Below are 17,262 nucleotides of genomic sequence, written 5' to 3'. Positions count from 1 at the left end.
ATTGACAAGAATGCAAAATGTATGGAAGTCTAGCAGTCGAAAAATCTTAATTTTCTTGTGTGAGCACTGAAAATAACTGTAGAAGGAAAGAAGAAAATTAGGGAGAAAAGTAAGCAAAAATTTGCAGGGAAATTTGGCTGTCAGACATACGAAGATGTTTCAAAAAGTTGGACGCTTTTGAATATACTTTCAGGATACTTCAAAGAATTTAGGTGTTCAAAGAGAAAACATTTGGACGTGTGCACCAGCAAATACTATCAATTGAGCTTGTATTAACAGAAAATACAACAAAAACGATATCATTGCAGATTAAAGTGAAGAGCGACTGGTTTTAGACTATATGGTTGTATAAATTTAAATTACGTTATAGAAAATCATATCGTATCATAAATGGAGAATCCCATGATTTTCTCAGTCGAATTATTTGAAGATTCAGGAGTTTATCCAGTGATGTATGTGGATGTCACTTAAAGGCGTTTTTTTCCCTCCTGATGAAACAGCGGCTGAACGGTAAAGTCGCTGAACACTGGTAATTCGGTCTGAGGTTTGAATCCCGCAAACGGGCTGGCTGCATGGGCGTTTTCGTGATTTTCCCCATGTGTAACGTGTATGCGAGCCAGTTTCCCTTAGAAAGTCCTCCACGAAGGCATCCCTCCCCTTAGACAAAGAGCCCTAGTGTGCTTTGTCATAATTAAATAAACCAAAACCTCTTGATGAAACCAGTCTTCCCTTTTATCTCATACCTTCAAAATGTTTAGCCTCTAAAGACTGATAAAGGCTCTGACCAAATACTTCGTGAAGAACTTTCTAAGAGAAACCAGCTGTCATACACGGTACACATGAGAAAAATCCACGAAAACGCCCATGCAATCAACCCGTTTACCGGGATTCAAACCCTGGAGTAAACTACCAGTGTTCAGCGACTTTACCGCTCGGCCGTTTGTGGGCCTTTATTAAATGGAAGGCGATAACTTTATTTAAAATGATTGTCAAAAATATCAAGATATTTCGAAAAATTGGATGCTTTTTAATATACTTGCAGAATGCTTAAAGAAAAAGACCAAGAATAAAGTAGAATGCCTGAAGAAAAAGAGAAGGAAAAATACATTTTTGCGTAAAATTTAGTATTAGTATTTTTTTTTTTTTAATTTAAAACCTTTTAATCTTATGATATTTGAATCTTGCGATTTCCAAAATAAAATATTTGACTAAAATATGAATAACATTTTAAGAAACCAAATGTAGGATAAAATTGTGTAAAGCAATGGGCACGATGATAAAACTGCTTAAAGCAGTGTATTGAAGTCATCCTAAGTTAAAATGTCGGTTATACATCTCTCTTATTTATATATATCTTTTCTGAACGGAACATTGAAAGGCGTGTTAATTGTGCTTTACTGTATTTTCTCTTTTAATATATGCAGTTTTCAAACGCATCGTAGTCTGGGTTACAAAGTATTCTTCGGAAAGAAACGCAATTCCAAATAAATAAAATCAAATTCTGGAAAATTTATATTAATAAATATATTTATGCTCAGTTCGAAGGAATAAATAGGAAATTTTAAGACAATGCAACACAAACAATTAAAATAAAAGTATAAAAATTTAAAAATTATCTAAAATAATAACTATGACAAAAATGTATATATAAAGAAAATTATTTGATAAAAAATAAATGCTCCATCTTTATTTAAGCAGTTCGAATTGGTAAATAGAAATTTTTAAAACAGTTATTCGAAAAAAAACCATGCAACTTAAACAATTAAAATGAAATTCGAAAAAGAAAAAATTACTTAAAATAATAAGTTATGATTAAAAATATAATATAAAGAATATTATTTGGAAAAAAGGGACGATGGTGTCTTTTTTTTCCTCTCACAGGAAAGGAAACGAGGTTGCCATATATTAAGAAGTTCGCCAAGTGAACTATTCTTGGCGCAAACTGAAAAAAAAAGTGCCAACATAAATTTGTGAATTTCTCCGTAAATTTCGCTAAACATTTTACAAAATTTCATATTTAGGCGTAATATGAGTTGTAGAATCGAAATATGTAAAAAATTGGTATGTTATTTCAGAAAAAGGCCGATTTTATGTCAAAATACCTATGTTATAATAGTGCTATATATAAATCTAATATATATCCTAAGTCGCGCTTTCGAGACATGAAGAACTCAATTTGAATTTTGTGAATCGGCCCAGTAGAACGGGGATATAGAACTGTCTCATTTTTTTTTTTTTTTTTTTTTTTTTGAGCAGTGTACAACATGTTCGTGTACAAGGATATTATTGTGTAAACAAAGATAAAATGTGTACAAAATGTTCGTGTACAGTAGATATCTAGCATGTCACTAAATTTGAAAAATACTTCTTCCTTCTAAGAACATTTTATTACTTTAAAAATGTAACATTATGCGACTTTTGCAAATAGCAATTTTTTATGCCAGCGTCTTAATCATTCCCTCTGAGATGAGGAATATTTAGTAGATATAACATGCAGAGTCCCTTTCAATAGTCTGATGTTTCTTGTAAACAATATTTTCAAGAGAGTGCACTAAATTGTTCATCTAACTCGCTTTTCTTGTTCATCTATTTCCTGAAATTTTAAACACACATATATAGAAATGGTTTACATGTATTCATACATAAATAGTTCAAATTAAAATATGGAGCATTTAACTCATACACAAATTGTATTATAATCGCTTAAAAGTTAATCCGGAAAACAAGTACTTGGAAGCAATTAACAAATGTTTTAAATTACTGAATAAACCAGAAGATTTGCAAAGAATATAAATTTTTATATTAAAATTTATCAGACTAGTATAGATCGCATATTACCTGTTGATAAAAAAGAAGTGACGGAAATTTTTATTGTGCAATGCGCAAAAGCTTTAAGATCTTAAGATATTAATTATGTAATAAAGCAAATTGTTGTAAAAAGTATCAGCAAAATTAGCAAATTAGCGGTTATGTTAAAAACTGTGTTTTTCCGATATAAAGCAATTAAATAGAAAAGACTGCAAAATATATATTATGGTATATAACATGAGAATTAGGTACGTCATTTAAAAGCAATATATATATATATATATATATATATATATACATATATTTAAGTTATGGAGCAGGCCATTAAAATGACTTGAATTCAGTAGACAACATGCAGCAGACGTCAAATTTGAATGAAATGTGTTACAGCGCATGCGCACAGAACAAATATGAGTAATTTTGTGTATAAATAGTAAGACTATCAAGCGAATTTCTTATTTGGAAAATTATTTGGAATAATGTGTAGATTCATTACATGACCTTATGTAAAGGTAAAATTTATTTGAAATAAATTTATTTGAAATAATTTTTAACTTCATTTGTGAAGATATACAATTTATCAATCTGAAGATATGCAATTTATTTGTGAAGCTGTGAAATTTATTTTCAATTCAGGAATATTAAGGTAGTATAGGATAAGGGATACAATTTATAAATATAAAAGGTATGAAGTCTATTTGTGAAAATATTTAGTTTACAAATGTGAAAGTATGCAATTTATTTATTAAGGTATGTTATATATTTGTGAACATAAGAATATTTTAATATGTAATTGATTTCGAAGTCAAAAATATCATATCTGGAATTTAGAAGAATGAAATTTGTATGATAGCTTTCAGACGCATGTTATCCATTACTGTAAATTTATCTGTAACTCTTGCTATTATAATACTAATATAATATTTTTATTAATGTTACAAAAATTTATGATTTTTTCCAATTTTAGAACAAAATATAAAATTTATTAACACTTAGGTAATTTCTGCAGATATATTTTGCATAATTTGAAAAGTACATCGGAAAAACAATAATTTATAATATGACTAAGAAAATTCAAAAGCATGTACTCACTTCCTGCAAAGTACATAACCCAAACTCACGAAGAGAACCAATGTCAAAAGTAGCATGGCTCCAAGAAGAATTGGAAAAAGAAGATCCTGTTTCTTACTTTCTGTGGACACAAAAAACAATACAATTAATAAATGCATAATGATAAAATAATTACTCTGTGATTTCATTTATAAATGCTTCAAAAATATATATTATGCGTATTTTACGCTTATATAGAACATTTTGGTTTGAATGGAAAACTATGCAGAATTAAGACAAACGCGTTTTGATTGGAAAACGCGTTTGATAAATTTACTTATTCCTAAAATATTCATCATACAACTTCCAAGCAATTTTTTGTTCTTTGCAACAGTCTCTTTTACTGCAAAAATTTCATTTTTTTATATTTTCCGGTTTTCTTATGGTATTTTGTGGCAGTTTCTGCTTCATAAAATCTACAGAGGTGAACTATAGTAATATCAGTATCTTCAGTGATCTACTATAGTGGGCAATATTTTGAGTTTTAAAGCTACTGGTAACATCGGTAATAATTTGCCTAAGAAGTTTTTGTAGAACTACTCATATAATGTGGGGTTTAGCATTATCTTTCTGAAGAATCCTGTTAAGCCCATATCACACGACTTTTGTTTCACTCGAACAACTATTTTGGACAATTTTTTTCACTAGTTTACTTTTGAAAGAAAGACGTGCGACTTTTTCCTTCCTTTCCAAACAAATTGCAAGTTGTTCGTATTCAACCAATCAGCTATCAGCTTGTTTGTAATGAGGAACCAGTTCCCGTGTGTTAACCGCAAAGAGATCTATGGTGATTGGCTGTTGTGACAAAGCAGAAAAATTGTTCCAAACAGTTGTTCCTCCGAAACAAACCGCCGTGTGATAGCAGCCGTACAATGTAAAAAAAAAAAAAAAAAAAAAAAAAAAAAAGTCGTTCAGCCGATCAGGAGAAAAGCGTTTGAAAGCTAGTCGTAGGAAAAACATAGCTGACTGCATTTTGGTTGTATATTGGAGGTAAGTAGCTAAACTTTTACAATTACTGTTTGAAATATTTTTTATTCATTTTATTCAGATTATTCTCATGCACTTTGCACTATTATAAGTATTGAGTAAGTAATTTAACGTGTAGGCTTTGCTATTAATAAATACTAGTGTTCGTAAAGTCTAATGATTTTAATTTGAAAGAGTGCAAAATTCCAAATGCAGATCTAATAGTAGTATTTCATCATTGCGCATCCGATAAATTACGATTGAAATTGACTGTATCATTTGTAACTAATTATTCCAAAATTTAATCACTGTTGTATTGTTTAACAGAAACGGTAATGTGGTTGTTGAAAACAAAATTAATCATGTTAGCGTTCTAGACTAGAAGAGAAACACGCTAATGTGACAATCAAAACCGTGAAAAACAACCTTATATTTAGCGTAGGTATAATGAAACACTCAATCGATTTCGAGGGCAGCTAAAGGTCCCTCCTCATCAGGAGAAAGAAATACATAGAAAGAAGAAAATAGGAATCACAGAAACACGTGGTGCTTATCAGCACTGCACGTCGTTATAACTAGATTTTTAATCAGAGTTGCACTGGCCGCCTACTTTTACTGAGCCAGGCTGTCTGATCAAGCATAAAGAAATATTAGCGAAGTTAAAATAGGGAGCGAGGGGCAAATGCACATTACGCTCAAAATCTGAACTTCAAATAATGGAAATCAACCACTGAACGGATTTTTATACCCTCTGGTAGTACCAAGTGCGAGGAGGTAACGCCATCTATCGGCAAAAATAATTGAATTAAGACAGTAGAATTTTAAAGGCATTAGGAAGGACTGGATTGGACTTCAAATCATTAACTAAACTTTCTAAATCTTTATGAATGTGAAAAGCCTCAAGAAAATCCAATTCGCCTATGGAAGAAGCCTTTTGGATGATTTTTGCAGACCCAAAATCAAAATTATGGTTAAAAGTCCAGCTATGATACGCTATTGAAGACTTGTTAATTTCCCCTTTTTTGACATAAGATTCATGTTCCTTGATACGAAACTTCAATGCTCTTTTTGTTTGGCCAATATATCTTAAACCACACTGACATGATATACTATAAATTCCCCAAGAATTCAAGACAGAAACGCAATCTTTTAGAATCGAAGGGTGAATTTTATTAATAGGGGAGAAACCGACTTGAAAATTGAATTTCTGGAGAATCCGTGCAATTTTATAGCTAACAGAAGGATAAAATGGAAGCACGACAAGGTCATTGATATTATTTCTAACAGTGGAATGTCTTCTTTGATGGGAATCTGAAAATTTTTTTTTTTTTTTTTTGACGGCTTTATCAATAATCACGGGAGAAAATCCACGGTCAATCGCAACTGCTCTCAAATAATTAAGTTCATTGGTAAGCAAAGATTCAGAGGAACAAACTTTTAGCGCGCGGAAAACATAATAGTAAAAAGAAGCCATTTTTTGCTTAACAGGGTGGCATGACTTGGCATGGGGTGGTAAACAAACTGCAAAGGGTTTACGGTACACAGTGGTGCTAAAATCGGTTTCATTGCGGATTATAAGAATATCGAGGAAGGGGAGGGAATTGTTGGATTCAATTTCTATCTATTATGAATTCAATTGATCCAGCCATCCAATTCACTCTTGAAATTGAATCCAACAATTCCCTCCCCTTCCTCGATATTCTTATAATCCGCAATGAAACCGATTTTAGCACCACTGTGTACCGTAAACCCTTTGCAGTTTGTTTACCACCCCATGCCAAGTCATGCCACCCTGTTAAGCAAAAAATGGCTTCTTTTTACTATTATGTTTTCCGCGCGCTAAAAGTTTGTTCCTCTGAATCTTTGCTTACCAATGAACTTAATTATTTGAGAGCAGTTGCGATTGACCGTGGATTTTCTCCCGTGATTATTGATAAAGCCGTCAAAAAAAAAAAAAAATTTTCAGATTCCCATCAAAGAAGACATTCCACTGTTAGAAATAATATCAATGACCTTGTCGTGCTTCCATTTTATCCTTCTGTTAGCTATAAAATTGCACGGATTCTCCAGAAATTCAATTTTCAAGTCGGTTTCTCCCCTATTAATAAAATTCACCCTTCGATTCTAAAAGATTGCGTTTCTGTCTTGAATTCTTGGGGAATTTATAGTATATCATGTCAGTGTGGTTTAAGATATATTGGCCAAACAAAAAGAGCGTTGAAGTTTCGTATCAAGGAACATGAATCTTATGTCGAAAAAGGGGAAATTAACAAGTTTTCAATAGCGTATCATAGCTGGACTTTTAACCATAATTTTGATTTTGGGTCTGCAAAAATCATCCAAAAGGCTTCTTCCATAGGCGAATTGGATTTTCTTGAGGCTTTTCACATTCATAAAGATTTAGAAAGTTTAGTTAATGATTTGAAGTCCAATCCAGTCCTTCCTAATGCCTTTAAAATTCTACTGTCTTAATTCAATTATTTTTGCCGATAGATGGCGTTACCTCCTCGCACTTGGTACTACCAGAGGGTATAAAAATCCATTCAGTGGTTGATTTCCATTATTTGAAGTTCAGATTTTGAGCGTAATGTGCATTTGCCCCTCGCTCCCTATTTTAACTTCGCTAATATTTCTTTATGCTTGATCAGACAGCCTGGCTCAGTAAAAGTAGGCGGCCAGTGCAACTCTGATTAAAAATCTAGTTATAACGACGTGCAGTGCTGATAAGCACCACGTGTTTCTGTGATTCCTATTTTCTTCTTTCTATGTATTTCTTTCTCCTGATGAGGAGGGACCTTTAGCTGCCCTCGAAATCGATTGAGTGTTTCATTATACCTACGCTAAATATAAGGTTGTTTTTCACGGTTTTGAATGTTAGCGTTCGTTTGCAATCGTCTGACCAAAGAACGTTTGACATATTTTTCCCGCCAGGCCTTGCGAGAAAAGTTTATGTAAACACTTAGAATTCTTAATGTAATGTATATACTTGCTTACTAAGTTTATTCTTTTTCTAAGATTACCTGATTAATTACACTTGGTTTATAATTCAGTCTAATATGTACAAGATGTGTTACAAATTAAAATTAGAAAAACTTGAACAACACGGTCTTGCGAGAATCTCGTTTATTCTTTAGAGTAATAAGATTGTATTTTCAGTGGTAATAATTTCTTACAAAAATGTTACAATTCCAAAATGAAATAATTATGTTGATTAAAAATATGTCGCATCATACTTTTCTTAATGTTTTGTTTTCTAATTAAATGCAACTTAATTAATCCATATATTTTAATATACCGATATCAACAAGTGGAAAGATGGAAATGACCTAAAATGTTTTTTTTAAAAATTCGTTTAGGTCATTTCCATCTTTCCCCTAAAAACTTTCTAAAAATTCGTAAATTACGGGAGTGTCTGAGTAGTATAAAGCATGTTGTCGGTGTAAGATCAGTATTTCTGGCAAAGAGATTGCACGCCGTATAGCAGTTAAAATCACACCGAGTTGCTGCCTCAGCGAGAAATGGCGAATAATCAATCTGTTAGACGACATCTGGACGCTTTTACCCGAGGTCGAACCATTGGGAAGCTGGAGGAAGGCCGCAGTGTGAAAAGTGTGGCTGCAGAGTTCGGAATTGCTCACAGCATCGTTTCACGAATTTCAAGACAATTTCAAAGTATAGGAACAGCTATCCGGGGGTTTAGTAGTGGTCGTCCACGAGGAACCACACCCTCAGATGACCGGTATATTGCCTTACAGGCCAGAAGAAACAGGCGGCAGACAGCGGGAGAAATCGCTAGACACACGACACAGGCGACTGGACGACCAATATCGCGTTTTACCGTGGCCAGAAGACTGCAAGGTGGTGGTCTGTTTGCACGACGCCCTGTACGGTGTGTACCCCTAACGCCTGCCCATCGGAGAAGGCGTTCTCTGTGGTGCCGCGAACACCGGAATTGGAGAGACAATGAATGGGGACGAGTACTCTTTACAGATGAGAGCAGATTCAGTCTGAGTAGCGATTCTTATCACATACTCGTCTGGAGAGAGCGGGGAAGCAGCAATCATCCCTCGAACAAAATTGAAAGGGACAGGTATGGAGTTGGCGGTGTTCTCGTTTGGGGAGGCATCATGCTTGGTAGTCGTACAGACCTTCACATCTTCGACGCAGGTTCAGTCAACGGGACCCGTTATTGTAACGAGATTCTTCTTCCATATGTGCATCTTTTTAGAGGCGTTATGGGTCCGTAGTTCCTTTTCATGGACGACAATGCACCATGTCATCGCACAGTAGCTGCCGAACAGCTCTTAGAGAGTGAAGATATTGAACGTATGGATTGGTCGGCACGATCTCCGGATCTCAATCCCATCGAGCATGTATGGGATTTTCTAGGCAGACGCTTGGCAGCTCGTACCTTACCACCAGTAACGATTCCAGAGCTTCGATTGGCGCTGCAAGACGAATGGGCAGCAATGCCTCAACAACTCATTGACACCCTCATTCTCAGCATGGGCAGACTGTGTGAAACCTGCCTAGCAATCAGGGGAGATCATATCCCCTGTTAAAGACCGGATGTTTCTTGCTGGACACCCATCACAGGGATGTTTCGGCCTTCAGTCGCATTTCGTTCCATGCTACTTTTTCAATAAAGCTTCTTTTTATCCCTCTGATTTCTCTTTTAGTATGTGTTGCTTACATTACTCATGTCCTTACGTATTGGGGATCTTACGGTATTAAATGTGTTGTTTGGAAAGCTTTTGTACAAAGTTATATTGAAAAAACCGTCTCGTCCTTAATTTTTGCACACCAGTGTATGTGAAGCAAAGCTGCCACAACAATCAACGTTGATATTCTGAAAACAAATATTTCTGGCAGATGAGTTTTTAAATGTAAAACTAATGTAATATGTTTTTATATATGTAAAACTACATATAAAAAATTATATATAAAAATTACATATAAAAATGCAATTCAACTCATTTAAACTATATTTAGTGCAAAACTCTAAAGCTGGTATTCACTATAATTTTGATAATGAATTTAAATACACATAATTATTTTATTATATTTTTTTCTATTAAATTAATATTTTAAGTTAAAACATAAAGCTACATTAAAGTAATCAACAGTGAATAGAAGTAAAAGATAGCATTTTAAGTGCAGGTACAGCGGTTACTCAGTTGAATTGTACATATTTACACATGTATTCCGTAATTACAAACATTAAAAAAATATTTTTATGCTGTATTTATTTTGATATGTTGAATTTAAAATGCTTTTCATTTTATAAACTTGCATATTTTATAAGGTTTCTTCAAATTTTCTGCAGCTTTGATAATCAATTTACTCGATATTAAATTGCAAGCGATTCCATTGTTGGTTAAATAATCCTCTTTATTATGAGATTCTCATAGACAATAAACAATACGATAAAAAACTGCAATTTTCATAGCTGAAAAAGCTTTACATCTCCAACTCATTTTCAAATATTTAAAAAAAGATTTTATTATAATTATATTCCACTAAATTCCTTGTTCTCTTTCTATGCTAAAATGACACTATCATCCTTCAAACTTTACCATTTCTCACATAGGAAAATTGCATATTCACCAAATGTAAATCACATAATAGGCATCACAAAATTGCCTACAAATTTCTAAATGACAGGTATGAATTTTCAATACATACTGCATAATAAATACTACGTAGTTTCAGAAAGTATTGGAAACTTCACCTTTCCACTTTGTTTGTTATCTACTACTGATCTTGTTTTATAAATACAAATAAATGATTTTAACTGGTTCAGAGAAGACGATGATTTATTTATTAATTTAATTTAGATCTAATTTCTAATATTCAAAATCTGTTTTTTGATATTACTATAAAAAGTTACCTTAATTACAAATAAGATTCAATAAAAGACATAAATGGGACACTGCCTTTTTTTTTTGCACAAGAAATTATTAAAAGATTCATTTTAATTCAAAAACAATACCATTCAGAACGTGATATTAAAAATATTCTTAGTCATTATAAATTTCGAGATTTGCATACAAAATTGTGAAATATACATGTGACAACAGAAAACAAACTTTATGCCCTGCATATATACACCATGTTAATAAATAAAGTTTATTGCATTAAATAACATGCTAATTAAAATACAGAAGTAAAAATAATTTATTAATTAATTCATAAACTTTACATAAAACCTGAAAGAAGAATTTTTTAAAATATAACACAATATAACATTTCATAAAACTCATTTCGACTGCTTGGAAAAAATGAATGAATGGTTTTCCCTCTTTGCATATGTAAACTATGTCTCCTAAATAAAGAAAAAAAACATAATTTCTTTTAAAAATTATGCCCTCAGAATGCTTATAAGAATTATCTTAATAGATATTTTAAACATGTGCTGTATAAGACATTTAATCATATTTCTTTATAATACCTTAAGTAATTATGAATAACTTAAATTCTTTAAAAAATTTATTTCAGTGAACCGTTTCATTACAAGGTACCTCAAGCAATAACTTTTAAAATTTAACCAGTATTCTTCATAAAATAACTAATTAGCGAACATAACTTCTCTGGGATGCCCACTTTCATTGAAGATCAAAATCTTCCGGTATTAAGCGTAGAGAAAGTTCATTGTACGAAAACAGCCAATATGCAAAATGTTTCATAAATGAAGCTATCATAGATATTAAATATAATATACAGTAGACTTATATTTAGAATTCATAATTCGAAAAAGGGCCCACCAGCGGCCGAACGGTACAGTCGCTGAACACTGGTAGTTCGGTCCGAGGTTCGAATCCCGCGAACGGGCTGGCTGCATGGGTGTTTTCGTGGTTTTCCCCATGTGTAACGTGTATTTGAGCCAGTTTCCCTTAGAAAGTCCTCCACGAAGGCATCCCTCCCCCTTAGGCAGATAGCCCTTGTGTGCTTTGCCATAATTAAATACACCAACACCAACACCAACATAATTTGAATAAATTTCTCAAACTGTTCTAGCATTCGAAAAATATTATGATTATTAAATTCCTAAAAAAAATATGACATATTGGTCCAAATGAATCACTGGGACTCGAACAACAATTCCCCCTAGCTTTCTTTTAGCATAATGTTCTGACACTCTTTTAATGATTTAGGTAATGTTTGTCTTCCATTGATACAGATACAGAGGTTGATACAGATACAGTGTAAGCCTGAAGGAAATCCACAATGGGCATCGTGTTGAAAGGTTCCTGGATAAATCCCATGGAGGTAGAGGTGGTAGAGGGAGTTGAGTTGAGTTGAGAGCAGAATTTGGACACCCGTGCGGCTTACTAAGACTATTCGGGTCTAGTCCAGGTTCCGCAACTATCCGGGGCAACACCTCACGGGGCCTATAAGGACATACATTGGTCCTGTATACATGCTTACATAGTTCATAACATATGCTTATAGTTACATAGTTCTTAATATATGCTTACATAGTTACATAGTTCATAGTACATGCTTATATACAAGTAGTTCATAATACATAGATCTTTCATAATACTTGCTTACATAGTTCATACATATACATGATTACATAGTTCATAGTTGCTTACATAGTTCATAATAATTTTCATTGGCCATAATACATACATGTTTCATAATATATACAGTAAAAAAAAATAAAAAAAAGAGAGAGAGAGAAGAGAGATTGACAGGCAACTATTCCACACTGCACAAATCTGTTCCCAATTCTTCCAGTTTCTGCATTATCTTGCATATTTTGATGCGAAACGCTGGCTGTTTGATCAGATAACACTTACGAGAAATTGCCTGTTCTGGAAGCTGCACATGGAAACTGTGCGGTTAGAGGGCATTAGGTCAAGTAATGGTCTGGTTTACCAATGCTTCCACAGACACAACTTTCGGTATTTGCAATTCCTCTCTCATAGTAATAGGAGGGGAAAGGCCCGTGCCCCGTCACAAATCTCGTTATTTGTGGGGATGACTCGAGACGATCGAGCGAAACTTTATGGTAATATTCATAGGTCTTTCTGCTTTGTTCGGTAGAGTCCCATTCCCATTGACACTGGCGCTGAGCTGCTGTCCTTGTCACTTTTTTAAGGTGAGACCACGGAAGTTTGGTAATTACGCATTGTGCATTGATATTGTGAGCTGCTTCTTTTGCTAGCCTGTCGGCTTCCTCATTATCTTCAATGCCGGCATGCGCCTTTATCCAAGATATGAGGATATTCATTGTCGACGAACGCCCCTTCAGCGTGTCCTGAATCTCCGCTATGATACGAGAAGGATGTATGAGATTTCTTAAGGCATATATGACCGAGAGGCTGTCTGTAAGAATATTAATAGTGGATCCTACTGGGGACTTGTTAACTCGATAGCTTTGCGAATCGCAATTCCGTATAAACATAATATTGATCCTTTATGTCAGAGTCATCTTTACATGATGTGTGGGCAGAGACTCCTTTTCCGTAGTTAGACGAATGGATGACATTTACTGGCTTATTTCTTCATGGAGGCTGTTCTGAGAAGGTAGAGGGAGAAAAAAAGAAGAAAAATATCTCAAGCAATTCCCTTGAAAACTGGCGAAGGAGTAAGAAATAAAGTCCAGAAGCCGGCCGAGGTGGCGATCTTCTCGTTTTTGCGTGCTGCCATCTATTGTTTGTCTTCCTTAAGCTCACAAAACAAGTTACCCTAACTTTTTTGTCCGCGTAGTGGTCGCTTTCATCTTACTAACTGATTTGCTGGTGGAGTTTGGGTACATGGCCTATCATTGATGAAACAGTAATAGTGAACACCTTCAAGAAAATGGGGATATGTAATTCTCTTGATGCCGTATCCCCACTTATTTTTAGGATTTTATCATCCGAAAATTGAGAGGGAAAAATTAGGCGAATAATTTAATTTACAAAGGACACAGTCACAGCACTGATATTTATTAATAGCAAAGGCTGCACGTTAAAATATTTACTTAATATAGGGTGACCAGCGAATAAGCCCTGATTTCAAAATTAAATATCTCTACAACAAAGATCGATAGAATTATGCGGTAAACTGTACGTTCATTAGCAAAACTGTAAAAAATTATGTACAAAAGTTTAGAAAATTTAGTTACGAAAATCGTTAACAGATGGCGCTCTGCGCTGAAAAAACTTTCTCTGAAAGGAGTTAAAAAAACTATAAAGTGAAGCAGCTTTTGCAATCAAAATACAGTTTTTTCAAAATGTTCACCGTTCGAAACAATGAGGTGGCGTAAACGAATAATGAAATTTGACATCACGTCTTGCAATGCCTCAACGGAAATGGAATCACATGCAACACCAATCAACGATTCAAGCTTATCCAGAGCAGCGGGATTGTTTCGATAGACAGTGTCTTTCAATGTGCTCCACAGAAAGAAGTCGCAAAGACTCAGATCGGAAGAATATGGAGGCCAAGCTATTCCTGTGTCAGTAAATTGCGGATAATTTATGCAATTTCTCTATTCCCAAAGTATTCATGAAGAAAACGGAAAACTTTATCTGTTCGATGTGGTCGAGCCCCATCTTCCATGAACCAGTCGATACCTGGTCGAAACTCCAACGCTAGTTGAATGCTGACAAATTGTTCCAAAATTGTAACATAACGTTCAGTAGTTATCGTTTCTCGTACGAAAAATGGTTGGATAATGCTTCTGGCGCATACCGCAGCCCATTAACTTTAGGCGAATGCAGTGCTTTCTCTTAACACAAATGAGGATTTTCGGTCCCCCAAAATCTCCAGTTTTGTTTATTAACGATTCCATTCAAATGAAAATGTGCTTCATCTGTGAACCAGATGCAGCTCACATCAAATCTGTCGTTGTCGACCATCGTTAGAATCTGATTCGCAGAGTCAACCTTTTGTTGCACAGCATTCATGGGTTGGTCTGATGACTTTGGATTTTGTATGGAAACAGCCGTAGGCTATTTTTTAATATTTTTTGCGTGCTCGTGCTTTACTTCAAACCTGTCTCTGATGTCATCCGTCGGATGCTTTTCCTAGGATTTTGATGAACAATTCTAGAAACTTTGGCTGCATTTTCAGGAGTGACTACAGTTTGCCTAGGCCCAACATTTCCCTTTCGATCCTCAGCCACGCTGCCAGCCCGTTCAAATTTCACGAAGAGTATGCGAATGGTTTTCGCATCAGGTCCAACTGGAACATTGAATCGGTTTTGAAAACTGCGACGTGTTGCGTAGCATTGTGTTCTAATCGGTAAAATTCAAAAACCTAAAAAACACGTTGTTCAATGGAATACATTATTTCACTTTCTACGCTAGCCTTTTTTCACTAGCCAGAAGTCCTACTGATCATTTTCGAATTCAAAGCACATTTTTAAAAGCTATTGATAGGTCATTGCAATTAGAGCTCCATCTATTAACGATTTTCGTAACTAAAGTTTCTAAACTTTTGCACACCATTTTTACAGTTTTGCTAATAAACGTACAGTTTACCGCATAATTCTATCGATCTTTGTTGTAGAGATATTTAATTTTGAAATCAGGGCTTATTCGCTGATCACCGTGTACATACAACAGTCCAAAACGCATGAGAATAATCTGCATAAAATGAACAAAAAATATTTCAAACAGTAATTTTAAAAGTTTTGTTACGTACCTCCGCTATGCAACCAACAGGCACTCAGGCATGTTTTTTTTTTCTGCGACTAGCTTTCAAATGCTTTTCTCCTGATCTCCAGTCAGTTACGTGATTTTTCCGCTCAGCTTCTGAAACATTATCTGTAATGCTACAGGCTAATGATCTGTACTCGCCCCATTTCGCTTTCAAACTGTTAACATTACAGGAAATTCGGGTGTAACTTTTTAATTTCTGTAACTTTACAAAACTTTTGCCTGTAAAGAACGACCTTTTTTTTTACAGTGTGGAATAAAATTTGAGCAAGATTTTCTTAATGAAACAGGACCACATTAATGCTACACATGGGTAACAGCACAGAAATACCTACGTTGTCACCCCTTTCATCAGGCTTGAATATAATCCCAATTGTTCAGTGAGATTTGCCTTCATTTCACGGTCAATCGCTACTTATTTTTACTAAGGTAGCAAAAACAATGTTTTTCTCATCTCCAAATATGACCCCTCCAATTCCATTTAACAAATGCTCTCACACAATTGAATATAAAACTCTTTGCTAAAGGTCTGCAGCAGTGAGTTCTTGTGGAGCTCAAATACAAGCACGAGAAAATTTTCAGTTTTTTCAACCCGATCTAGCATACCAGTGGCCTAACTGTTAAGACCGCAAAAAACTGGCAATTCAATCTTGTTTGGATCTGATCCCAGGCAAACGGATTATCCGCATAGATGGATTTCGTGAGTTTTCCCTTGTATAATGTGAATACCAGCTAGTTTCCCTCAGAAAATCCTCCACGAAGGCATCCCTTTTCTTACATAGAAAGCCTCGGTGCTTTGTAGCATTCAAATAACCCAACCTGGACTTCAAGTGATCGACCATTCTGTTTAAATAATTAAGCTGAATGTAAAGTCATATGCTAAAACTTACAGTAAGGTAATTTGGATTAGATTCAAAACTGGAATTTCTACTTTGGGACTTTTAAACGCAAACTTTGAAGCAACATTGACATAGAATATCGGCGCAGATTGGAAAAATCTTCCACTAGCTTTTCTGCAATACTTTCCTTCAAGAGAAACACAGATGCAGGCTGTGAATTTTAATTCATATTTTGATTGCAAAGTCATTGTATACACAGATGACTTTTCGTAAACCATAGTCTTGCATTACTTTTTGGTCAATCTAATATTAGGCTAAATATGTATAAATTCATACATGCTAATTTCTACAGATGCCGCGATAGAGAAGGAGTAAGAATATGGGAGGGGCTTGCAGATGAATGCGACTCAGAAGATATTTCCACTAGAGGGTTCTGACGTCCTCTGACGCTGCCTTTCTGACGACGCTGCATTTTCGAATGAATTAAATTACTATTTGCTCCTAAATCTAATTGACGGCAATTCGTTGCCGCAGAAAAATTATTGTTTTTAAACTGCACTGCCGTTCAGGGAGATAATTTAATTTATAAGTGTATATTTTTAATCAATCTTCTGGAGATAGATTTCCGTTGCACATGAAATATCAATAGGATATAAATTAAAATTGCTGCACAATATGGTTTCCCTTCGTAGACATTTCTCGTTATTCTTGATAGTATTTGAATATAAATAATTAGAGTTCGAATAAGTAAATTCTTTGTATTGTTTCCAATTACACTTTCTTGACATTCCGTTTTCAGATTTGGAAACTATAAAGGACCCTTAGAGTATTTAGGATGCCTTTGAGATATAGGAAATTGAAGCTATGTTAAAAACACCCTAATC

The 17,262-nt window shown here is 34.4% G+C and overlaps 1 protein-coding gene across 2 annotated transcripts in view; it reads right to left on the bottom strand.

Moving 5' to 3' along the window:
• Positions 1-2,365: 2,365 nt before the first annotated feature.
• Positions 2,366-17,262, bottom strand: part of LOC118201430 (uncharacterized) — a 185,632-nt gene continuing 170,735 nt past the window's right edge. For both annotated transcript variants that reach the window (XM_085826621.1, XM_085826620.1), the window contains 2 exons: positions 3,901-4,000; positions 2,366-2,593 (listed from right to left, as the gene is read on the bottom strand). In XM_085826621.1, the coding sequence (XP_085682747.1) occupies positions 2,587-2,593; positions 3,901-4,000 (107 nt within the window). In that variant the 3' untranslated portion in view covers positions 2,366-2,586. The remainder of the gene's footprint in view (positions 2,594-3,900; positions 4,001-17,262) is intronic.

This window comes from Stegodyphus dumicola, chromosome 11, assembly GCF_044657685.1.
Source record: "Stegodyphus dumicola isolate Sdum_Otavi_A_Nest chromosome 11, ASM4465768v1".
In the NCBI taxonomy this organism is placed as follows: domain Eukaryota; kingdom Metazoa; phylum Arthropoda; class Arachnida; order Araneae; family Eresidae; genus Stegodyphus; species Stegodyphus dumicola.
This window is presented reverse-complemented; position numbering and strand designations above follow the sequence as displayed.